Source organism: Telopea speciosissima, chromosome 6 (assembly GCF_018873765.1).
Source record: "Telopea speciosissima isolate NSW1024214 ecotype Mountain lineage chromosome 6, Tspe_v1, whole genome shotgun sequence".
NCBI classification, from domain to species: Eukaryota; Viridiplantae; Streptophyta; class Magnoliopsida; order Proteales; family Proteaceae; genus Telopea; species Telopea speciosissima.
The window spans coordinates 65,406,916-65,432,676 of NC_057921.1; the positions used below are offsets into that span (position 1 = coordinate 65,406,916).

General features: G+C 39.0%; 2 protein-coding genes across 4 annotated transcripts in view; both read left to right on the forward strand.

The window, feature by feature from the left end:
- Positions 1 to 20,335, forward strand: part of LOC122664685 (E4 SUMO-protein ligase PIAL1-like) — a 62,538-nt gene extending 42,203 nt beyond the window's left edge. For all 3 annotated transcript variants that reach the window (XM_043860625.1, XM_043860626.1, XM_043860627.1), the window contains 9 exons: positions 1,596 to 1,663; positions 1,771 to 1,819; positions 1,981 to 2,065; positions 2,152 to 2,250; positions 4,163 to 4,214; positions 16,584 to 16,635; positions 17,564 to 17,680; positions 17,750 to 18,706; positions 19,432 to 20,335. In XM_043860625.1, coding sequence (XP_043716560.1) covers positions 1,596 to 1,663; positions 1,771 to 1,819; positions 1,981 to 2,065; positions 2,152 to 2,250; positions 4,163 to 4,214; positions 16,584 to 16,635; positions 17,564 to 17,680; positions 17,750 to 18,706; positions 19,432 to 20,130 — 2,178 coding nt within the window. In that variant the 3' untranslated portion in view covers positions 20,131 to 20,335. The remainder of the gene's footprint in view (positions 1 to 1,595; positions 1,664 to 1,770; positions 1,820 to 1,980; positions 2,066 to 2,151; positions 2,251 to 4,162; positions 4,215 to 16,583; positions 16,636 to 17,563; positions 17,681 to 17,749; positions 18,707 to 19,431) is intronic.
- A 2,138-nt stretch (positions 20,336 to 22,473) lies between these two features.
- Positions 22,474 to 25,093, forward strand: LOC122664772 (heat shock protein 83-like). Its single transcript, XM_043860747.1, has 4 exons — positions 22,474 to 22,669; positions 22,856 to 22,997; positions 23,134 to 23,414; positions 23,542 to 25,093. Exons 1-4 carry the CDS (start codon positions 22,532 to 22,534, stop codon positions 25,090 to 25,092), a joined length of 2,112 nt encoding a protein of 703 aa, XP_043716682.1. The 5' UTR covers positions 22,474 to 22,531; the 3' UTR covers position 25,093.
- Positions 25,094 to 25,761: the final 668 nt, after the last annotated feature.

The window sequence follows — 25,761 nt, forward strand, 5'->3', positions numbered from 1 at the left end:
AATAAGACAGGTTTCGATCGATTTTAATTAAATATAAACATGGTCAAAACAGGGTTGAAACTGGTACAAACCAGTTTCGACCCATTGTTTCGTCTTGGGTAGTGTCGAAACCGAGATATCTCGGTCAAAACTGGCTTGTAGTTTTGACTGAAACTTAAAACTATGGTTGAACTTGATTTTGTTGGGTGAATGATCATAGACATTTTTATGTGTTGCCTAATGTTTTACCTAGAACACTACCTCCTAAATTTTTACATGGAATGCTGTTTATAGGATTAACACATATTGGATTTATTTAATTTTTAAACAATTGTAGTTTGTTGTTCTCAACTTCTTGCGGTTATGGATGTTCTTGGCTCCTTCAATATTTTTTCTATCCCTTGTATTTCATGGGACTGTGAGCCATGACACGTGGATCTCCATCCCCCATCCTCCATTTCCTTTTGCAAGTTGTTATGCTTTAGACTGTTCACCTATTGGACTGATCACATGCAAAATTTCATAGGTTTTCTCAAATGTATGGTCAACAATGTAATAGACTTCTCTTGTGGTTTCAACAGCCAATTGTGTTTTTCAAACATTGTTTTTTTTTTGGGGGGGGGGGGGTGCTCATATGTGAACGCCTATTTGGGGAAGAAATTTAGCACATTAATAAAGGAAGGTGGGCCTATTTGTACATTAGATCTGGGTTCCAATTGAATTGGCAAGATGGCAATTGGGTGGCCCATCATGCTGACCTTGGCAAAATTGACAACTCATCCTTGTCAATTTTTTATTTTAACTATTAACAATCCATGATATTGTTATATTTGCAACGGAAAAGTTTGTAACGTTTGAAATGAATTGAAAGGGGTGAAAAAGAGAAATGGTTGGATCATTTTTCATGTTGCTTATGTTTAGTTAATTTGTTAGGTCAGACACATCTAGTTGTAGATCAGATCCACTTGTCATCGCACATTTGGTACCTTTCACACCCCGCCCCCACCCCCAAAAAAAAATAAAAAAAAATCATTTGGCAAAGCTACGTTCCAATCACTTTGCAAGTTTTGCCTCATGTATTAAAAGTGGGATCAACTATAAACTATCATACCTGCTACCAGATGTATAGAAAGTGGAACCAGTGTTAATTTGGTTTCGTTACGTGTGTGAGTGCATCTTGCTAGCATTCTAGATGAATCTAATCCCCTCTCCCCAAGACAAAGTTCAGGCTCTACCCTAGTATATAGACAAATGGTAGTTTTCTTCCATTGTAGCTTACTTTCACTGATTATGCATCCTATTCATACGTCTATTTTCAATCTGGTTATGTAGATTGTAAATGTTCGCTTTTGTTTTCTCGACTTAACTTTTTTCATAGCTGAGGTGCACCCTTATCTTAAATTTTGTCTATGGTTGGTACTTGGTACAATTTGCCGGATATTAGCAAATCCTGTTTATTGTGTATATATGCTAAATTGTTTGATTTTTGAATGATAGGTATACACATCCCCACTGTAATGATAATGAAAGCTGTTTAATTTCTTGTAGTACTCACTCTACTTTGCTGTTTTCCTCTCTCTCCCCCTCCCCATCAAAAATAAATATATTTGCCACAGAGGCTGTTTGTAGCTCAAACGGATAGTACAGAGACATCCTCATGTATTATAAGTCCCCCACTAGCTAAGTATGTGTCACTTTCCTCTTTATTGAATTAATTCATTTAGACTTTGTATTGAACAAGTTCATTGTAGACTTGGTCTGATGAACTTTTTCTTCCTCTCACTTCTGTAGCTTCTTGTTAAATGGAAAGGGAGTGGACAGACGGATTAATGTTTCAATGGTTAGTGTGGTTCCGTAACTCTCTATCTCTCTCTATTTGGAGAGGAGATTGTTGGTTGTATCTGGGTAGACATAAATAATATTCATGTGAATGGATGGTATGACCAAAAGTGCAATAGAGCTTCAGTTGGTACCTCTTGTGATTCCTGTCTTCTGAATCAGGACAATGGACCGCAGTTTCCAACAAATGTGACTCCTATGCTTAAAGTTGGAACAAATCTTCTACAAGTTATTGGCCAGTTTAAAGGTACGCATGAACTTAAACTTCACTGGCTATTCATTTTGCCTTGGAATTCAACTGCTTCATGATACAAGCATGTACTCATTTTACAGGCAATTACATCATAATCATAGCCTTCACAAGTGTGGAATCATCCCCTGGTACACCTGTGCTACGAGATTACGTTCAACCTGTTGCTGCGGTTGATTCAGGTAATACTAAATAAGGGGGAAATAAATCTGCTCTTTTGACCATCAGTGCCTTTACTGAAGACTGGGGTGGTTGATTTAAAAAAAACAAGATATTGAAGATATATACACTACATCCTGTAGTCTGTTCTTCCCTATAATGAATGGCAATTTTGGGAAAGGATGGAAAATCAATACCATGAACGGGATGGAAAATTTTCTTGTGTAAGAAACCATCAATAGGATGTCTTGTTGGATGCTCTAACAGTAATTACAATGTGGAGATTATGGTCAGCATGAAGTTACTCAAGGAAGATTTAAACGGGAAAAAATCATGGAAGGTCAAATATAGCAAAAGGAAAACTGTTCTGTCCGAAGTTCAATAATTTTTTTTAATGGTGCAACAGATTATTTATTGGTGGAAAATAGCTAGTGGTACAAGAAAAACAAAACAGAAAATGCCCACAAACAGATTATGCTTAAAGCCTCACTAAGAAAGTAAAACAAGAAACCAGCCCCCTACCCTGTTATTTACATATGGGATGTCTCACCACTCCTTGTCTTGCTATCAAATCACCCAAAATCATGTGCTGTTTTGGCTTCTATTGGTGTCATACATCCCAGCCGAGTTGCTATATGTCAGATGTTTTGATGGTATGAGCAAATCTCTGCTGCACACTGTTTTCATGATCTGCACAAGCTATTGGTGAACGTTGCTCATCTTTCACCGTTGAAACTTGAGAATCCTCTTTGGATAGCAAGCTGAAGAACAGTTCTTAGACCTAAAATTTAAGCCCTTAACATGTCACCTGCTATTGGGCCAGAAAACGTCCAAACAATAGAGGTTGTTATTGGATCTCATAACCACAGTAGTCAAGGTATCGCATGGGCATCTGAGTGGGTTTCTAAGGGAGCCTAGGTCCCTAGGTGGTCATTTTTTTAACATGTGGTTTTTCCCCCCTCTAAATAATGTTTTTTCTAACATTTTTATTGGCGTGTGTACAAGTTTGTATATTAGTGAGAAGCATGGAATGATTTAGTGCCCAAAAATAAATAAAAAAATAAATTAAGAAAGAATTTGAACTTCCCACTCTAAATAATGTTGTTTCTAGAATAATGTTGTTTCTGTAATGATGGCAAATTGGTGCATAAATTCAATCTGTATTGTTGTCATTTTAATGCTGTAAGCATAATTATATTATTGTTATACTAGATATAATGGATAGATAAAAAAAAAGGGCGACTGGTTGCCTAAGCGCCTTGAAAACTATGCTCATAACATCTCCAACTCCTGATGGGCTTTAATTGCCGAGAGAACATTAATTTCATCGACCCATTGGGGGCGGTGACCTTTGCTCAATTCTTTTTATTCTCTATGGATATTGATCAGAGAAGAGTTCAATAATATATTCTCCCTTTCCCAAAATAGAAGAACTCAGGGGACTTACCTTAAAGATGGAACCACCATGGCCCAATTTACTTGTACATTCGTAACATTTGCCTGTTTATTGAAATTTAAAATGTGGGGTTTTCTACAAACTATTGGGCCATGCTCTTTTCTTCCCATTGCAGTTTGTACCATTGATGAGCCTTGGGGGCCAGCTTTTACATCAGTGTATGTATCATTTTGTCTTGGAAGAATTCAAGTTGTATATATATCATTTCGTGTTAGACATGTCCAAGTTGATATTTTTATGGAGCTTGTTGATAACTTGATATTGGCTTTGAGAAATGCTCCATTCTTTGATTAAAGGCAATCTAATACTTAGAGTATAACATGACAAAATGCACTAAATATCTCATGATTATCTATATTGCTGATATTCTTATAATTTGAAATTTTGATTATGCTACTTTGTAACTTAGGTTCCTTAATTTGTCTGGACAACCCAAATGCACAACTAACTTATTGTGTTTCTTTTACTTCAATCGACAGATTCTGACATAATTGAGGGACCATCACGAATATCTCTCAACTGTCCCATAAGGTAATCCCTTTTATCCATTTGAAAAACTTTTCTGTTGCTGGTCTTTGTGTGTACTTCTACTTATACTTTCCTAGTTGCTTTGCACTTGTTGATCTGCAGTCATTTCAGTATGTTTGGTTTTTCTTTGGTTGAATTGAGTTTTCCAGGAACTTATGTTTGTGCAATCACTGATCAATTTGATGAATTCCTAGATACTTTTTCGATCAGCACAATACCTAGGCTTCTAAGTGCTTGTTTCATTAGTTGGCTGAGCATGATGTCCAATGTGGGCAACAAGTTCTTGATCAACTCAACTAGGCAGGACTACATCTACTTCAGAAACCCTGGACTTCTAGGTGATTTGGGCCCTGCATGATAACACTTATGTTTCTGGGCCATGTTTCTTTTCGAGAAATAATTTTTGGTATTTCTGTTTCTGGGCCAAGTTTCTGGACAAAAAAAACGCATTTGGTAATGCATAGTAATTTCTATTTCATGGCCAGAAAAGAAACAAAAACGCGTTTGTTATGTGCAGTAATTTCTTTTTCTGGAACTTCTATAAATTTACAAAAATGTCACTGAATATCTAAAAGAACCAAATATGGTTGTGGAGGTGGCGGTAGTGTTGGAGGTGGAGACTGTAGTGTACCCTTCCCCCTTATTTCTCCCTTTTGTTTACGGAACAGTGTTATCATGCAGAGCCTTGGTGTCTTGTCTTTACATTACGTAACAAAGAATTATTTTTTTAAGGCCCAGTTTGTTTGCCGGGGTTTAAGGGGTGGGAAACTAAGAGCAATGGGTCCCACATATAGTGGGGCGAGACAGCAGAAAAGGAAAGGGAAAGAAAATCAATGGAAAGACTCTGTAGCATCCCACCCCCATGTTGTTTGGTTGGGTTGGATTGACCAGGGAGGGATTGTGTTGATTGAGATAAATGTTCCTCAAACCCTTGTCTTCTCTGTCCTTCCATTTCTTTCCAGCACCGCGACCCTGTAACCGACCATCATCATCATCTCGCCGATGGGTTCCAAATCCGTCCAGGCTTCATCTCCTATAGAGAGAGAGACCTTCGATTTTTTTTTAAGTTTCAAAATCACTCAAGCAGCGTCATCTTCGTCGTCTTCCCTCTCTCAATCTGCAATGGAGTTTCTATACATGGAAGCTGTTGTGGGTTCGTTTCATCCTCTCCAGTTTTGTTGTCTGTACTTTCATGTATTTCTTTATTTATTTTATTGTTGAGTATTGTCTTGATTCTTATGCAAAGCCGATTAAATGCTTAAATGGAGTTCTGATTATGTTGTTTTTTTTTTATTTCCCATTGTTTCATTCATTGATTTTGCCTTCTTTGATTGGTTTTGGTTGGGTTGTTTGATTTCTTTGATTTTGATGTCAAACTTACCGAGTTCTTGAGATTTCATTGTTGCCGTTCTTGTTTCGTTCATGCTTAAGTTGTTTTTGCTAATTTACTTGAAAAGATACCTATTTCATTGATACTCAGAAATGGGCTCATTTAGTCTGGAGTCGAAGAACAGCGAGAGAGAGAGAGACGGAGAGAGGAAGGGAAGGAAGGAAGGAGAGAGAGAGAGTACCGTTGCAGCTCTCCCCAAAAATTCTGCAAAGTCCCACGAAATTCATGAGACTTTGTGAGGGCATGGGGTGGGAGAAATAGTCCGCCGGCTAAGCCGACAGTAAAATCTGACATACTGTGTTTGTCTAATCCACTTCCTGCCACGGACATCCAAATTACTCAAGAATACCATGTTTTTGGGAATGTTTGATAACTTTTCCACCCCAACATTCCCACCCCATCAAAACCCTGTGAAACAAATGGGCCCTAATACGTTCTCTTTAGAGGAAAAGTGAAATGATTAATTTTAACCACCTCAATTGCTTGAGAACTTAATGGTCATTTTGTTGATGGATTTTGAGAAGCCTAAAGGGAATTTGGGAATTTTTTTTAAAAAAAAAACCTTAATGAAACAGTATTTATTAATAGAGAAGCAGATGAAAGCAGGACCGGATTATTGGCCTGCCATGGTCCAATGAGGGACATTATATAAGGCAACACTTCAGCAAGCTTATCTGCTAGCTTATTGGTCCTTGTGTAGCATCGGGTTGAGTTTTTAATGGCGGAAACTGTGGTTTCAGCTTGCCTTTGTGAAAATCTCCTTAACCAGCCGCCCTTTTACTGCATCCAGCAAATGATGCTAGAAGAATAGACTCCATGAAAATTGGTATGAATACCTCCCCCTCCTGCCCCCCTCCCCAAAAGAAAATAAAAAGCCGAGGTTTTCAGTTTGACAGAGTAACCAGCTTTCCCAAGGGAGTATCTTTCAAAGTTGCGTTGAGGAAAGCTTTTGTGGGCAGTCACAGGTTGAGGGGGCCCATGACACAGCTGTAGCACATTAGAAATTAGAGAAGAAATTATGATATCTTGAGTTAATTTGGAGTCATGAAATTGTTTTTAATTTTTTTGAAGTCAGATTTTCCTCATAATCTAGTGTCTAATGCATGGGGTTGTCTGGTTCGTTTTTTCGTTCTTTTAGAACGAACCGGAGGAAAATTCCATCAAAAGAACGTTCTTTACAAACTGTCTCAGACACGGTCTGTAAAGAACGAGAACAACAAATTGAAGGCTATCATCGAGGAAAAAGGGAAAAACCCATGATTTCAAGGTGACTTTCTCTCTCGCTGTCTCTTCGCTCAGAGGGCTTCTCTCGCTTCGGTCAAGTTTAGAAGCGAGGAGACCGCAAACAGAGTGTTTGAATTAAAATAATCCAAGCGACGGGTCAATCGTAGCTACGGTCGAACACGAGGAGATATATGCCACTCTATTTAACTAACTTAAAAGTAATGCAAAGTGAACCAAATTAAAGTGTTAAATTAAACTAATTAAATTAATGAAAATTAATGCATCCTAACTCATAAGCATCTAACAAAATTAAGGATTAAATTGGCGTCCTAACACGTGAGCATCTAACCTATCAAACTAAAGCGAATTGAAAGGAATAACAAAAACACAGCCACACTTCATAATCACATAAAAAAAATAAGGAATAAAAGTGCATCCACATACCACAACCATATAAAAAATAAAAGAAATAGAGGGAGAAGAAGAAGAAGATAGAGAAAGATAGAGGAAAGGGAGAATGAGATTAAGGTTTAGAGAATGAGATACCTTGATGTGCTTGAATACTAGAATAAACTCACCATGGCTTCCTCTTCTAAATCTCCATGTCTTGTCATCAACATAGGAACTTAGACTAGGAAGCTTTAAACTAAAACTATTACAACCATTAAACTAGACTTATGAAATCAAAACTAAGAACTTGAATTCAAAACTAAGAACTTAAGCCACAAATAGAAAAAGAAGAGAAAATTTCACTAAGTGAATGAAATAAAAATTACACTAAAAACTGAATTAAAATTGAACTAGAAACTAACTAAAAACTGAACTAAAAACTAACTTCTTACAACCCAAAGGGCAAGAGGTATTTATAGGGGAAGAGAAGAGAAGGGAGAAGAGGGAAGTGTAGGAGAAATATTCCCTAAGAAAAGAGAATATTCTCTTCTCCTTCCTCTTTACAATGCCTGAATCCTAAGAAAAAGAAAAAAATAGAAAGAAGAAGACTTCAACTCGGAATCATGTGCTAAGCTGACTCGATGGGCTACGATCTAAGCCATTAACACCTTTAAACACCTTAAAACATTTCCTTAGCATCATCTCTCCATTTTCACAAGAATTCACCTAAAACCAAAAGCATAAGAAAGCACCGAGTAACTCTCAATATGGTAAAATGTATGCTTTTGCCCTAAGATTTCACACATAAATGTGCTCTCAAGGAGCTTCAAGGTGATTCTTCTCTCATCTCTCTCTCTCTCTCTCTCTCTCTCTCTCTCTCAGAGGGCTTCTCTCATTTCTGGTCAAGTGGGGAAGTGGAGGAGACCTGCAAGTAAACAGGAGCTTCAAGGTGATTCTTTCTCTGTATCTCTCTCTGTCTCGCTCTCTCCCTCTCTCTTGCAGTCTCTGCAACTCGCTCTTGGGCACCACTTCTCTGTTTGAGTCTATTGGTCGTAGACGCTTTTCTTCAGCTCTACCTTCGGAGATTCTTCTTCATCTGCTTCCTCCGATTCAACTTCCTCCTCTGGGACCTCTGGCACTTGTTCATGCACTTCCTCTGCTCCGCTGAGTTCGTGATCTTCAATTTCTTGAGCTACTGGTTGATCTAGATCAAGAGTCTGTGGTGGTATGATTTCTGGATCTCGATCCTGTTCTTTCAGTTCTGGTGAGGTTAGTTGCGATGATTCTTCTTCATGTGAGATTTTAGGTGATTTTGTTGAAGTTTGTCCAATCTGATCGTCTTCTTCTTTTGTTATTGGTTTAGGTTCTTCTTCTGTATCTGGCTTAAGCTCCTCTTGAACATCATGCCTTTCAGATGTCTCTCCATCAGAATTTTCTTGCTTCACTTCCTCAATTTCAATCCCTCGAATTCCTCTGGTCTGCTTCGGCATGACAATTGTTAAAATTGAGTCTTCCTCGTTGAACTACGCTTTGATTCAATCCAGAATGACGCCATCAAGGATCCAAAAGACCTTGAATAAAACCTAAAAAAAACAACCAAAACCCATCTCTCGTCACTGTTTGAAACCCTCATTCCCATCTCTATTTTCGATTCTCACTAGCCAAAACCTCAATCATGTTCATCGACCCCACCACCTCCATTTGTTTATTTCCCTCTTCTTCACCCCATTTCTGCAAAACCATCTCCCATCTTCTCCATTTTTTATTCTTAAATTCCATTTTCCACCGAACCCTTTCTTTTTTCTTTTCTTCCATTTCTTCCATTCTCCTTCCACCAACCTAAAACGACCCCCATAGCGATGCATATTTTAGGGTTTGGTGTTCTTAGATTTTTGTTGAACTCCTTCCAAGCCTCAATTGATAAGCTGACACTAGCTATTTTCAAGCTAATGAAGAAATGAAATTTGGAAATGGTGGAGTACTTCAACAAGATCTGAAAGTCTTCAACTTTTCATCTTTTTAGATGATGATGGCATTATTGTGATTAAATTACAATTTGGAAGAACAGGTTTTACCAAATGCCATTTTCGTTCTGAACACGTTCTTAAGACCGTTACCAAACGGCCATTTTCATACACAGAACGGCATTCCAGACCAGAAACGCCAAAGAACGTTTCTAGTCAAGAACGGGCATTCTTTGTTCAGACCGTTACCAAACGCAGCCTAAGGCTACGTTTGGTAATGGTCTAAACAAAGAACGCCTGTTCTTGACTAGAAACGTTCTTTTGCGTTCTTGGTTTAGAACGGCGTTCTGAGACCGAAAATGACCGTTTGGTAACGTTCTCAAGAACGCTGTTTAGAACGAAAATGGTGTTTGGTAAAATCTGTTCTTCCCTATTTGATATTAATTACAATAATGCCATTTCTTTGTCAATTATACCAAAAAAAGACTTGTAAAATCCTTTTCCCAACCTTAGCATAAAATTAAAATATCTCATTAACATAACCAAAGTAAGTATAAAAAGATGTCAAATTTCAAAGATGCCATTAAAATTGGGTTCTTGTGTGGATTAGTGGCATAACTAACTATGCTATGAACAGTTGAATAAAAAGGGCCTTGGTGGACTCGAACCACCATCCTCTTGGAACATGCTCATGTTCCAAGTGCTCTACCAATTTGAGCTAAAGACCCATCAAGTTGTCAATGAATTAACACAACAGATTAAACCAAATTATATTCTCCATTCTTTTGGATTCTAGAAAGCCAAGAGATTCCATAGTAGGAAACTATATGAAAATCTTTGAAAAATCAAAATTGAAACTGATTTGCATCTTTCACTCATCCATATATCTGATGACTTCTAAAATTCTTTTACAATACAAGAGTATAACAGCTTTTGTATTCATTCCCTCTAAGTGCAAGCATCTCAACCACTTTAGGCAAAGGTTAGTAGAAATCTTTTCTTCTCCCTCTGCACACACTAAGCTTTTATTGAGATTAAACGAAAATTACCCAAAAGCACCATCTTGTCTTTGTGAAAAGAAACATGGGATGCTAACATAAGGACCCACAAAAGATTAAAGGCAAAAGAGAAATCCCAAGTTCACTAGGTGCATTAGAGGATTATAGCAGAAACTCTTTCAAGATAAGACTACTAGTAGGTGTTTTACCATTAAAACATAAATTTATTTATAGCTCTGCAAATGGCCCAACTAATTGGGGATTCTAATAGAAGATGTCTCTCTGATTATTTGGCTGGTCTACCCACCATACCTACCAATCTTCAATGAAATAATTTCTTGAAAAGTTCTGTTCTTTAATCCAATAGGGGAAAGAAACCAAGTAGCTTTAATGAAAATGCAATGGACAAATGCATATAGAACCCTTTGATATGGTATTATGGATCCACTTATGTTGATCAGCATATGGCAGTTCATGATCTCAAGATGTTTTGCCATGAAAAAAAAGAAGTCCATAATCTCATCACTGGATAGGTACAGTGAGAGAAACTGAGAGCCAAGCAGTATGGGGCCTGTTGTAGGACTTGGGTGCTCCAATTCTCACTGAACCTGTCCAGTGACTGCAAAGGCAAAGGAGCCATCATAGACTCCCTGCTTAAACAATATGATTCATGCTCACATATACCTAAATGAATACATATACATGCCTTGATCAAAAGAAGATACACATACATGCATACACCTTTATTTGTACAGGATCAAAAAGATTCGAACAGAATGGTGTAAAATACCCAAAAATTGTGGCCAGTGAAATGAAATTTAAACTACACCATGCACAGTGAAGCAAATGGGGCATCAAACAACCTTCAGTTCACTTCAATGTTCCCTGCTGTAAAGAGAAACATTATCCCTCGAGGGTTCCCACAGCTAACTTTTGAGATTAGATCGATCAGTTGTTGGAACAAAGACTTTCTATAACTTACCAAATTACAGGAATAAAGTATTCAAAGCAAAATCACAATTTCAACACTAGTAATAAACCAGATCCTCTGGTACAATCTGAGAAAAAAACAAAACCCAAAAAACGAAACATACCTCACACGAACCAACAACTTTGGCAGAGACGTTACAGCAGGAAAAAAAATTTAAAAGAAAAAAAAAGTCTATTGTCTATGCATCACTGCGTCACTAGAGATGCACGATACATTAATTGGAACAACTCTTTCTGAATATATCCCAAAATCTGATTTTACATCTCAATCAAAATGTAAACAAAGATTTGAGAAAGAATATACAGGGTTCAAGATCGAAGGAAAGACAATCAGAACCGATATTCTATATTACAGTAAAAATCACAGACTAAACTAGACTACACTAGATCTGAGATATAATATTATCTGAGACAAAATGGGAAACAAAGGGGTGCTTCTCTGTGTCTGTTTTTGGTTGTAGGGTGCTGATCCACTTCCTGAGACAATATCGGAAACAAATTGGATCAATCTTCTATAATCTCCACACAGAGACGGTGAGAGGGAGAGAGAGAGACAAAGAGAGGAAAGGAACCAAAAAAACGACACAGAGAGTATGAGAAGGAGAGAGAGAGACAGAGAAAGGGAAAGAGCGAGAGAGAGTGCGAGAGATCGAGAGGGAGAGACAGCAACAGAGAGAGGGAAACAACGTTACCAGAGCATGCAAGAGATAGAGAGGGAGAGAGAGGGAGAGAGAGCGAGAGAGAGTGAGTCCTTCCTAGGGTTGCAGAGTTAGTCCTTCCTTCGTCGTCTCCTGGTGCTAGCAGAGCGAGAGAGATGAGTGTCGTGATTTCTCTAAAAAAAATCACGGGTTTTGTGATTTGTCCTTCGCTCGCGTCGTTCTTTGTTCTTTTGGTGCTCAAGACCTCCGGTTCTTTCTAAAAGAACGAAAAAACGAACCGCAAAGCCAAACACTTTTTCATGTTTTTGTGTTCTTTTTGAACAAAAGAATTGTTCAGAACGCTGTTCTGAACGTTACCAAACGTAGCCTAAGTGTCTAACTATCTTGTTCATGCACCTTACAATTTCATTTTTGAATTAAACAGTCAGGCTGAGTTGACTAAGGAATAGTTCCTTGCTGAAACCCTTTTCTTTCTTTTCCTGTTTTTTTTTAAAAAAAATTTGAGAAAAATTTAGGTGTTTTTGGTTGTAAAATCTCCTACCATGTCTTTGCTCACTAAAGTAGATTCTTATTATTGGATAAGTTACTTATTTTGGTTTTTTAAAGCCTATTTCAAGAGATTGGAGAGAGATTATATTGTGATGACCATTTCTCCAGAAAAAAAAGGAAATGAAAAGGAAAAAAAAAGGCACAAAGTCCTATGTCCAAGAGTCACCATATCTTCTATATTTTAATTGGAATATTGACCTGTTCCGTTTGTCTCACATTCAATGGTGGCCTGACTTTCCCTCCATTTCTGCAAAAATGGAGTGGGCAATATTCTAGGGAAGTTGTAATCCCCCCTCACCCTTTTTGGGAAGGGATGTAAACCTGTTTTTCTCTTATGAGCTGTATATGACGAGAGATCATGATGGTACAGGTAAGAATTTCTTTGGAATCTGTACATCTCTTGTAATTATTGTGGGAAAAAATAATATTATCTATGAGTAAAAGTATACATCTCAATGGATTTTGGTTGACCTTATAATCTACTAATCATAGCATTGGAGGTAAGCTGTGAGAATAATTACTACTTCCACGGAAAATACGGAAGATAGAATGGTGGAAGACCATAGTTTATTTGTTTCGAGTCTCGTGTAATATTGTTTTATATCGAGTAAATTACACTAACTTTCCCTGACCTTTTTGACAATTACACGAACTTCCCGTGTTTCTGAGATTTATTCAAACCTCCCCTACTGTACAAACTTCATGGCACTCAGCCCCAGTCCAATAGTGTTTTGAAGTTAGGTCATGGCTTAATTTCCAAATCAATTTTTGTTGACCATATTACCCTTGGTAGGGTTGATGTTACAATTTTGCCCCTTAAGTTACCCTTTTGCCCTTAATGAAATGCTAACTCAATCTATTGTTTTTGCTAAGGTTGTTAAACGGTCCGGTTTCGGTTAAATGGTTCGGTTCAGTTCGGTTTTGACTGCTTGAGAGTAGAAACCATAATCAAAATCTGGATCGTTTGGTAAACGGTTTCGGTTAAATGGTTCTATACGGTTTTGGTTAGATGGTTCTATACACATTTTCTATTCTATTTTATTAATACTAGTTATTAGATAATAGTTCTTACTTATTACTTACTAAGTTATTAATTTATTTTTTTTCGGAAAAAGGAAATCATTAATGAAGAAACATGACTACTTAGTAGTTGCTACTTGCTAGGTTTTGATTTTTTGTTTATTAAAAAAAAAAGTTGTTAAGTTTTTAAACGGTTAGACGGTTTGGTTATAATCGGTTTTAATTGGATTACACGGTTTGAAACCGTTGGATTAATCGGCCTAAACCGAACCAAACCGATTAAATAAAAGGTGTCATTTCTAAAACTATAACCAGACCATTTAAGTAAACGGTTTGCCGGTTTCGGTTTATTAGTTTTGACACCCTTAGTTTCTGCTACCTTCCATGTCCCCAAAAAACACCCTAACCTGCAAATTTAATTGATCACCCACCTTGCCCTGTTTGCGCACTGGACATATGAATGCAAGAATGAACGGGTTACATTTCAAGAATGGGGTTGGACAATTTGATGATTTGAACAAAATTTACCCACATGCCGCAAGGGCTGAGAACGTAAGAGTCTGAGACCAGACCCCATAAGGGAGGAGGAGAGAGCAGAGAGGACTCTGCATTTATGGTTAAAACACCATCATCGCCACCTCCAGTTGCGTCAACATTAAAACACTAGCTACTTCTGAAAAACCAAAAGAGCAACAGAGTTGTAGAACAGATAAGCTTGCAGATAAAGATAGGATAAGGGGAGAACAACCACTCCCCCACTTTCTGCAAAACAATATCAACCCATCCCCCCTCTATCAATTGCTGAGGATGAAGATCACGGGAAAATATCTTTCTAAAAGATTGACACAGGCGCATAGAACAAACTTCCTCCATATGCACCACAGTTGTCAAGGCGTCGCCTAGGCGTCCAAGGTGTTTTGTTGGGGCCTAGGTGACCTCCGCCTTATTGCTTGGCGCCTGGCACTGGTTTTATTGGTATCGAACCCGGTATTTGGTCCTTATTTATGCCAAATATCATTTTTCATTTACTTAAGATATTATTCATAAAAAATAAATTTCCAAAAGGATAAAAAGTCAACCCCCCCCCCCCCCCGGGGTTCAAGAACAAAAACTAGTTTTTTGGCGGTAGGTTAAATTTTCAACTTTCAAATGCTGGGTTTTTCTCAAATCTAAAAATTCTATAAATCTTAATATGGTAAAACATTGTTAAAAACCAAAAGTGCGGTACAATATTCATTTGTTTTGATATCTAAAAAAATATTTTCATTTAGAGCGATTTTGACAGCATTCGCGCATACCAAATAAGGTTTGACCAGAACATAACTTTTTCAATATAAATCAGATTTAAGCAATTTTGGATTTGTTCGAAAGCTGGTTTTGTGCTCTAACTAATACAAAAAGCCTCATGTAATAATAAAATCATTTGACTAGTCTAACTTCTTAGAGAACAAGAACATCTCTCTAAATCAAGAGCAATTTAATTATTTTTAGATAAGAATATATTTTCTAAGAGCAGTATAAACCAAATGTGAGACTAGTATAAGCCAAATGTATGTTTTGATTTTTTCAAACTTCCTATAGGTTGTGTCTTCAGCTCTGTTGTCTTCTAGTTCTATGCTATTTTTGATGACTTGATGTGGCTTAATATTGATTTTTGATGACTTGATGTGGCATAATGTTGATTTTTTATGACTTGAGGAGATTTAATGTTGCTTTATGATGACTTGAGGAGGCTTAATGTTGATTTTTGATGATATAAGATATATATTGTAGCATACTAAAATATTGTAGCACACTAAATAATGTGAGAAAAGGGGAAAATAAAAATAGCACTTGAGGGCTCCTAGGCGGGCGCCTTGTCGCCTAATCGCTTAGACACCCCTCCACCGCCTTGGGTTGCCTTGCCGCCTTGACAACTATGATATGCACAAGTACCAATAACTAACTTCAAGCAGAAACATATATCTATGGAATCGTTCTCCATAACCCAAGCCATTCTTTATTAACTTCAAGCCAATAACCCATTGATGACGGCGCCCACATGTGACTCCTACCCAGTTGCAGAAATGGATGGGATCATTCCAAGAATGTAATGCTCCATACAGATCATCAGTTTGTTTCCTGAAGTTGAGCAAAGAAAGTTGATCTGTCTCATTCCCTACAATCCTTCTACCAGTGACGGATGCTAGCCATGATGAGCCCCAAAAAAGGAGAAAGAAAACTAGAAGCTGAAGTGCCATCAAAATTAAATTTTAAGATGCAGATGCAATAAAGACCATGTAATTTTGAGTTGCAAGTACTGAAACTACAACTACACATGGGTGCGAAGTGATAAAATTTCCCATTGGGTGGTGTTACCATCTCTTTTTCTTTCTAAAAATTTGTTTTGTACACACACAACTGGGTTATCTTACAATTCACATCTAACTAGATTGGGTTCACCAATTGTTCTCTTAAATTTGGCAAGATCTCAACTGAATTTGCCTCTGTTTCAAATTCTAATTTCTAAGTAAAGATAATTTTAAAGTCAAAGCTCTGAGTTTGCAGAGGGGTTGCAGAGAGGTGAGGGTGGATGATTAGAGTTTAGATTGCGGGGTTGCAGAGGGGTGAGGGCGGGTGAGGTTGCAGGAAAAAGAAAGAAGAAAAATAAGAGAGTGGGGGTTGTGGCCTGCATGAATGGGATTGCACAGGGGTGGGGAATTTTGGCCCTTTATATATAAGGGCATTTTAGTCACAACAGGTTTTTTACTAACTCCGTTAGCTTCAGCCTTCAGGGGGTACATGAGTAAATGTCAGAAACGCAGGGGAGGTTTGTGTAATTGTCAGAAAAGTCAGGGAAGGTCAGTGTAATTTACTCTTTTATATTTTTAATAAAATGAGAAGGGAAGGAAATTTCATAATTCACTGCACAAGTACATAGTTCAATTCAATTCCATTAAACCCCTCTACAATATAATATGCAATTTTGATCTCCACAACATTTTTAACATATGTAATCATCAACTTTTTTTTCTAGTAAAGTCAATTTTAGGTTCTGGTACTAAAAGGCTTCGATTATTGATACTTGCCCTTCATGTTTTGGGTTGGGGTTGGTGGTTAAGTTGGATAATGTTTGCACTGCATAAGACATTTTAATTCTATTGTTGCTTTACTAATTGATCTGCAATGTGTGTAAACTATTTTAACAGCCACACACGGATTAGAACTCCTGTCAAAGGACATCTTTGCAAACATCATCAGGTGAGTTGCATAACATAACAATGGCATTGCGTAATCATAGTGTCAAGGCGTCGCCTAGGTGTTGCCGATTTCTTAGCTTCAAGGTGACAACACACCTTGTTTGATGCAAGAAAGGCGACTGTCTTGGACTCTTAAGCATCACCTTGTGACAGCACACCTTATATTATATTAGTTTTTTAACACTTCAGCAGTGTACGTTGATTTATGTTTATTCCTTCTTCTTTTTTTATTTTTTTATTTTTATGAATATGCTTATATTATATCCTATGTTTTGTATATTATATGTTGTTTTTCTCATATTAGATCATTATTAAAAATTAACATAATTATGTCATATTGCATTGATATGGCTTCAATGTTGCATATAAAATTTTATAGAATTATCATTGCTATATTGCGTATATTGCATATATTGCATGCCCAATGCCTTAGATTGCCTAGTCGCCTTGACAACTATGTGCATAATTGAAGAGAACTCATATTACCTATCTGTTGGACTAAGATGGTAAACCAATACATGATGGTTCACAGACCACACTTGCAGAGGGAGAGAACCACCATGTCCAGCCTCTTGGAGTGCAAAATGGGAAGTAATGACCCTATTTCCCTCTGGTCAATTATGTCTTTGCGTGTTGAGCAATTTGTTTTTACGTTGCTTATGGGTTTAATCGACTCCAGTCTAGTGCCTTATCCTTTATCCATAATTTTTTTAATAATGTGGTTTATAGTCTGCATGTAGTAATTACAAGCTAAGATCTCCCATTTGATTTACCTTGGCCTAATGTGGGGTACATATAATAGTGGATCTGACTTCCTGCATTTGTGACTCTTGTCATTGGTATGCTGTCTCTATGGTCCACAGAAGGTCATGGTAGACTGGAGTTTTGAACCCCATCACTCTTTTCAACTTGTGCTTTGTGTTTCACAGTGTTTCGATTATGACAACTTTCTGGAAATAAACTCTAGAAGACCATCCTGGCGCTGCGCTCATTGCAACCAGTCTGTGTGCTACACTGACATATGTATCGATCAGAATATGGTTAAGGTAAGTGTCATTCGTCTCACATGTGGGGCATCTGTCCTATTTTAAATAATCCTAGAATTTCTTGTTCAGGTCTTGAAAGAGGCAGCGGAGGGCGTCTCTGATGTGATTATCTCAGTGGATGGGTCCTGGAAGGCAGCCTGTGAAGGTAATGACCAGGAATATCAGCTACATAGTGGTACTTTGAGTTGCGAAAATGATGGTCCTGAGCAGCATGGGTTCTCAAAGAATCCAGCTAATGTTATGGATCTTACTGGGGAAGATGATGAAGGATATTCTGCAAATCTGTGTGAAACTGAAGACAGGAAACCCTTTCGGGATAATTTTCATGGGTATTCTGTGCCTCCCAATCTGAATCCGGCGGTCAACACAGCTGCTGAGGTGGTTGTAAATTCTGCTCCTCAAATTATAGATGATTGCTGGGAGAGATTTCGAAATTCTGTTCCTCAATTTGAAGATGATTTCTGGGAGAGAATGTTCTTATCCACTTCTGGTGCCACTCTTAGACGAGCAGCATCCAGCAGTATGGTGGACACTCATGTGGCTGGTGGCACTTCTGAATTCACTCCAACCAATTTCATGCCATCTCCTGTGCTAACTGATGCTATTTCTCCTGCCCTTAATTGTGAAGCTGCTGATGCCCAGGGGTCCACTCAGCTCACAATCCCTGTACAACCAGATCAATTTTCTGCCCCCTACATGCAGTTACAGCCGTCACAATTCGGTAATTCAATTGTCAGCAGCGAAACTGGAAGGCCAGCAATACCCCGAAATATCAGCAGAAGTCCTGTAGCTATTCAGGCTCTTCCTGCTCAGACTCAAGTGCCCAATTCGAATCAACGGGTGCGATCAAACATGAGTTCTTTGCTGCCAAATGGTGCCCCTCCTCTTTCTCAGAGTGTAATGGTCACAGATGGTTTCAATGCGGTTGGTGGTGAGACAGAAAGGCAGCAACAGTCCTCAAGGTTGCTAATGAATCCTCTGGCAACTGCAGACATTGCGCCAATTCAGCATCCCTCAATGTTACAGGTTTGACTTTTCTCTTGAAGTTTCCTGAATTGAAATCTATGGGCATCTGTAGTTTGGTTGGTCATCTACTGTACGATGCTATCATTCAACTAGAGAAAAAAAGATGCTACCCTAACCCCACCTAGTGATTTCCTGTTGACATAGTTAGATGCTCATCATCCAATATGGCTTTGCCTCTAAGAAATCTACTGGAATGATGGGTTTGGAAGGTATGTCGTAATGTCGTATGCCCAAATGTGTAGTTGGTACATCACCTCCTTGTCTGTGGAATCTAACTTTAGGTTTCTCTCTCATCATCATGAAGTTTACTCATTCCATATTTGGTTCATATAACATTGGGCTGTGGTTATCCGACCTGGTGGGAAATCTGGGTTTTTCTTCCCCATTATATATATAGAATGGGCCAAAACTTGTTAGTCATTGATATCTTTGAATTGATGGAAAATGGTGTCAAGTAATGGCCAATGGAAACTAAAATCATGTGCTTAACCTTCTATTAATTTACGCCCTGTAGTCAAGCAGGGATGTCAGAAAAGATCGCTCCCAAAATTAGTTCATAGGAACTGGATAGCTCAATGTTTTCAAAGTCTTCTGCAGGTGTTTTATTTTCTACTTCATGGTTATTGCACAGAACACTGACCTCTTACTCAGCAAAGCAAATGAAACAAATTTTGACCTTTTACCTGTTTAAGGTTTCCATCTGATGCCAATGTTTTCTGTGACAGAGATGGGGTCGACAACGACCACGCATTCCTACTCAATCACTGCCACAGGGGGTTGGCCTTCCAGCAACTAGCCAAGGTGCTGGTTATTACAGAAGTTCCTCCCAGCTTACCCAGCAGCAGCAGCCTCCGAGCTGGAGATTGGCTCAAAATATGAACCAGCCTTCAAATCTGGTGCAGCCAGCTCCTCATTTCGCACCAACCCCTTCCACACAATTGGGTGGCCAGCCGAGGCACTCCCCTTTCCTCCACTCCCCTTCCCCTCGGCCCCCTCCTGCTTTCCGAACCCAGCAGATGCCAGTTCAACTCCAACTACCCCGTGCAGGATCTTCTTTAGCAATGCCAATGGGTGAACAGAGAGGAGGAAATATGGTGCAACCTGCTTCTAGGTCAGATGTGTCAGTGGAAGTTTCGTCAGAGCAGAACTGGCATCCCACAGGGAGAATGAGGGGAAGCCTCACAGGTTCGGCTTATTCTGCTGCTCTTAGCCAGTACATGGGCCAACCAACTCCATCAGCACCAGTTTCGAGAACAACGACCAGTCAAAGTTCAAACCCTTCTGGTACTTCCCAACTGCAGGTGCCTGCCAATAGTTTCAACACCCAGGGATCTCCCCAACAAGCTTACTTGAGGGCAGCAGAGGTAGCAAGCAGGCCTGGGAGCTTGGGTGCTCTTCCTGGACGTTTTAGGGGGACACAATGAGACAGTCTACTGTGAGTTTTAGTCCATTTTGTAAGTGTAAAGATGGTGTAGTCAATTTTGTATCCCACAGTCACCATCTTGTAAAGTTACTTTTTGAATTTCTTAGGGCTGGGATGGGTTTTAAATGGCGCCGGTATGTAGATTAGTGTTTACTACTGGGTGTAAAGGGAGAGTTTTGTTGAAGTAAAGGTGAATGCAATTTTTAGATTTTGTGCTCTGTATCTGTTCATTTAGTAGATGAGGAGGAACCTTCAATGGACTTTGTAACACAGTTTAGAGATATTAGGCCATGAAAGTACCTCGTCAATTCGAGTTAGTGAAGCCCTTTTAACAATCCATGGTGAGACATTCCATTGGACATGAGGTATTTTTAGTTATTTTACTAGAGGGAGTATTTTACCCTAAAAAAACTTTACTACAACGAGTTTTAATAGAATCATTCACATTGTTAGTTCTTGTTTCAATCTTTTCCAGATGATTATTGTACCTATATCAATAAATGTCATTGCTCAACGAGTACCTTGTCTTGCTGTGAATTAATTCATTGTACCCATTACCTAGATTTCATCTTTCTTAGGTTGTATTGCTTATTTTGTTGTTTGTACATCATGCACTCTTCCATCCTTTTGGAAAGCCAATTCAGATTTTAAGCATTTACACGGTTAACCCCCCCCCCCCCCCCTTCCCCAAAAAAGAAGAAGCAATAATAATAAGGGTAAGAGATCTCTAATTGGTTGCATGGTCTCTATGTGTGCCAGTGGGAGATCACGTCTCGAGATCCACTCAGGGGTAAGGGTGTCTCAGTATCCACCTAGGGATAAGGGTGTCATATCATGGTGCCCTATGTATTGGCCTCCAGCGAGGGGGCGGGGCGTGTGACCAAGTAGGGATCTTTTCCCTTATAATAATTTAGAATATTTTAAAAAATATAAATGTTATTTTCCCACATAATTCGAGCCCCATAAAGGATATCATGTGGAAGATACCTTGAAGCCTTGCCCAATTAAATTCACATTTCCAAGGATTGGTGTGTTTTTTTTCAAGGACCGAGTTTCCCTTTACCCATGGTAAGTGGGATCCCATTTACCAGGGATGTGAGAGGGTAGGAAAGGGTATCGAGAGAGTATTTTGGAATATACTAAAATTTTTGAACCCTAGGATGGTGGGTGAACCGTCCTCTATAGGTTAAGGGAAACTTAGTCTTTTTTTTGAAGGCCAAATTTACTTGTGTGTAGGCCACTTAGGAAGGTCTTTCTCAATATCTTACTTCATTAAGCCTTATAAAAAGATAATATGACTTTTCTAATCGTTGGTTACTGAAATCACAGATTGTATTAATTACGTTTTAAATTCTACTACCTCCCTAGTCCCTTATGCAATCTCTGATAAATTTGAACTGTGTGTGAAGCCACTTCTTGGTGGGTTGTGCAAGAAACCATTGATAAGAAAAACTTGATCAGTTGATTGCCATTTGATTCATTTTCTCTGTTAGCTCATGAGTACTCTAGATTATTAATACATGTCACATGTTTAATACCCTGTCAAACTTTTTCTAAAAATAATGACCCTAAAGTCTCTTTTTTTAGTATTTCCTTCTTTACGAGGGTCCATAGGCCACTAAAATGGCATCGTACATAAATGACCAAGAGGGGTGAGAATCTACAACTACCAAGAGTCATGGGGGCAATGCACTCAACTAGCATACTACCAACCAACCTAGTTAACGGTTGTTTACAATTAATGGTATTAGATCAAGGACTTTGCCCCTAAAGATCTCAAAACCATTTTTTTACTATTCTGCCCTCCTTGATTTTTGTACCACTGATCAGTATTGGCCAGATATAGGTGGTATTCACCAATATCTCGATTGACCAATCATTCGATAGCAATGCTTAAATCCATGATCAACGGGTACCATTCAAAGTTTATCAGCATGTGTCAAGATTACCATGATTAAATAGTTTCAACCGTTGATTTCTCAATCCCTCAGTATTGGCAAAAATTTCACGGAGAGACTCGATGAGATTCCTTGCTTGAACAATTTCCATCTGACCATAAGTTAAGGTCGAAAGTAACGGATCTGATTCAATGGTGAGGACTTTTCCAGCGTCAGATGGAATTAAAAAAAAAAAAAAGGCGAAGAACATTCTAGAAAGCTGCTGCCCTCCATCCAGCGTTAGATCGGAATCAAACAAAAGGGTCAAGAACATTCGAGAAAGCTAATGCCCCAAGAATTCAGAAACCCTAGAACCAGATATAAATAACTGCCCTCGTCCTTCATTGGGTCATTAGTTCATCTAACTTTTCTGTAGGCTTCGGGTCTCTGATCTCTCTAATCTTCCATCTTCAAATCCCGATCTCTGATCGTTTCTTTTGTTTCGAAGGTTGGTAGTGGGCAACAATGGCGGAAGTTCAGATGGGAGAAACAGAAACTTTTGCCTTCCAAGCAGAAATCAACCAGCTTCTCAGCTTGATTATCAACACCTTCTACAGCAACAAGGAGATATTTCTCCGGGAGCTCATTAGCAATTCCTCTGATGTGAGTAAACGCCTTCGTTGATGCAATTAGTATTCTTCGGTTTTCTTCCCCCCCCCCCCCACCTCCCCCTCCAAACAAAACTCTTCGGCTGTAGGGTTTTACTTTTTTTTTCTTAGATGAATTAGGGTTTTACTTATTTGAGTTTTTATTCTTTTTTGTTGTTGTATATGGATCTGGAATGAACAGGCGTTGGATAAGATCAGATTTGAAAGCTTGACGGATAAGAGCAAACTCGATGCACAGCCGGAACTTTTCATCAGGCTTGTTCCTGATAAAGTTAACAAAACCTTAACGATTATTGACAGTGGTATTGGGATGACCAAAGCTGGTAAGTAGTCTCACCATTCATGCCATCAGTATAGAATGTTTTTTTTTTTTTTTTTTGTGTGGATTTTCTTGTATTTCTAATTTTTGTTATGCAATCTCTGTTGAACCGACAATCATATTTATTCTCTTCTGTATAGATTTGGTGAACAATTTGGGGACAATCGCTAGGTCTGGGACCAAAGAGTTCATGGAGGCCCTCCAGGCTGGGGCTGATGTGAGCATGATTGGACAATTCGGTGTGGGTTTCTATTCGGCTTACCTCGTTGCGGAGAAAGTGATTGTAACTAGCAAGCACAATGACGACGAGCAGTACATATGGGAGTCGCAAGCCGGTGGCTCATTCACCGTTACTCTTGATCCTAATGGAGAGCAGCTGGGAAGGGGAACAAAAATTACGCTCTACTTGAAGGAAGACCAGGTTGGTAATCTGACATATTTTTTAAATGTAGAAACTTATTTCCTTGCTCTTAATTTGTACCTAGAGCTGTCGATGTGTTTGTTTTACTGGTTCATCTGTGATGTTAACCAATTAATTCTTTGTGCAGATGGAATACTTGGAAGAGAGAAGAATAAAGGATCTTGTGAAGAAGCACTCCGAATTCATCAGCTATCCTATCTATCTCTGGTCTGAGAAGACCACGGAGAAGGAGGTAAGTGATGACGAAGATGAGGAGGCCAAGAAAGAAGAAGAGGGTGATGTTGAGGAAGTAGACGAGGAGAAGGAGACTAAATCCAAGAAGAAGAAGGTCAAGGAGGTGTCCCATGAGTGGGAGCTAATCAACAAGCAGAAACCCATCTGGCTGCGCAAGCCTGAGGAGATCACCAAGGATGAGTATGCTTCTTTCTACAAGAGCCTGACCAACGACTGGGAGGAGCATCTTGCTGTGAAGCACTTCTCTGTAGAAGGGCAGCTTGAATTCAAGGCTATTCTCTTTGTGCCAAAGAGGGCTCCATTTGACTTGTTTGACACCAGGAAGAAGATGAACAACATCAAGCTCTACGTCCGGAGGGTCTTCATAATGGACAACTGCGAGGAGTTGATCCCTGATTACCTTGGATTTGTAAAGGGTGTTGTGGACTCAGATGATCTCCCACTTAACATCTCTCGTGAGACGCTTCAGCAGAACAAAATTCTTAAGGTTATCAGGAAGAACCTTGTGAAGAAGTGTATCGAGATGTTCACTGAGATCTCCGAGAACAAGGAGGATTACGGCAAGTTTTATGAGGCATTCTCGAAGAACCTAAAGCTGGGTATTCACGAGGACAGCCAGAACAGGACCAAGATAGCTGATCTGCTCAGGTACCATTCAACCAAGAGTGGTGATGATGTGACTAGTTTGAAGGACTATGTTACCAGGATGAAGGAGGGCCAGAAGGACATCTTTTACATTACTGGTGAGAGCAAGAAGGCCGTTGAGAATTCCCCATTCCTGGAGCGGCTAAAGAAGAAGGGCTATGAAGTTCTGTTCATGGTTGATGCCATAGATGAGTATGCTGTGGGGCAATTGAAAGAATATGACGGGAAGAAGCTTGTCTCTGCAACCAAGGAAGGTCTGACGCTAGATGATGAGACGGAGGAAGAGAAGAAACAGAAAGAAGAGAAGAAGAAGTCCTTTGAGAATCTGTGCAAGACCATCAAGGATATTTTGGGTGACAAGGTGGAGAAGGTGCTTGTCTCTGACAGAATTGTTGATTCTCCTTGCTGCCTGGTGACAGGAGAATATGGATGGACAGCAAACATGGAGAGGATCATGAAGGCGCAGGCTCTGAGGGACAGCAGCATGGGTTCTTATATGTCCAGCAAGAAGACCATGGAGATCAACCCTGACAATGGCATTATGGAGGAGCTGAGGAAGAGAGCTGAAGTTGATAAGAACGACAAGTCGATCAAAGACTTGGTCTTGCTGCTCTTTGAAACTTCCCTTTTGAACTCTGGGTTCAGCTTGGATGATCCCAACACCTTCGCCACTAGAATTCACAGGATGCTTAAGTTGGGTCTGAGCATTGATGAGGATGAAGCAGGCGGTGAAGAATCTGATATGCCTGCTCTCGAGGAAGACGCAAATGAGGAGAGCAAGATGGAGGAAGTTGATTAGAGGAATGATGTTGGTGGTAAGAGTGAGTCGGTCATATTGTTTTGTCTTCATAATTTTTCTGAACTTTTTTATTTTTTGTTTTTGTTTGAGCAACTTGTTTAGGGCTTCTACTCCCACATAGTCTCCAGTTTCACATTTTATATAATGTCACTAAAATCTATAATCTCTTATCCTTCGTTATCTTGGTGCATTGCAAAGTTTAACTATGTTAACACACATAGATTTGGTAGCAAAAGTTTAGTTTTGGTTGTGTAATTTTTAATTTACATCTTGATGTTTGGACTACGCTATTATTATTGGCTCTATGAACCAGATCCCAATACATCCACACACAATGCTGGATGTTTTCTTCGCCTTGCGCCCTTTGGTTCCTCGAATTGTATACTTTTATAAAGCTGATTTTTTTTTTCGGGTACCATTTTGAATGGAAATTCGGATTCAGATTTCTTGGTGAAGATTAGCAGTGTTGTGGCCTAGGTGCCTTGGATGGGGGGAGGGGGGTTGTGGCTTTTGTCTCTAATGGGCTGTGGCTTAATAGGATAATTAGTTGTTATGGTATGGGATAGGAAATCTATGGGTGGTATTGTGTCGACTTGTACATGGGCTGGGGCTTTGCTTAGATATTGAAGGATCCCACTGGAGCCATCTCCGGTCCCTCTTTTGTGTTTA

Bases quoted from the DNA above. Each gene is read 5' to 3' on its own strand.
- LOC122664772 (XM_043860747.1), top strand. From the start codon at position 22,532: ATGGCGGAAGTTCAGATGGGAGAAACAGAAACTTTTGCCTTCCAAGCA. The intron at 22,998-23,133 runs GTAAGTAGTCTC...TCTTCTGTATAG, and splicing joins TATTGGGATGACCAAAGCTG to ATTTGGTGAACAATTTGGGG. The intron at 23,415-23,541 runs GTTGGTAATCTG...TTCTTTGTGCAG, and splicing joins TCTACTTGAAGGAAGACCAG to ATGGAATACTTGGAAGAGAG.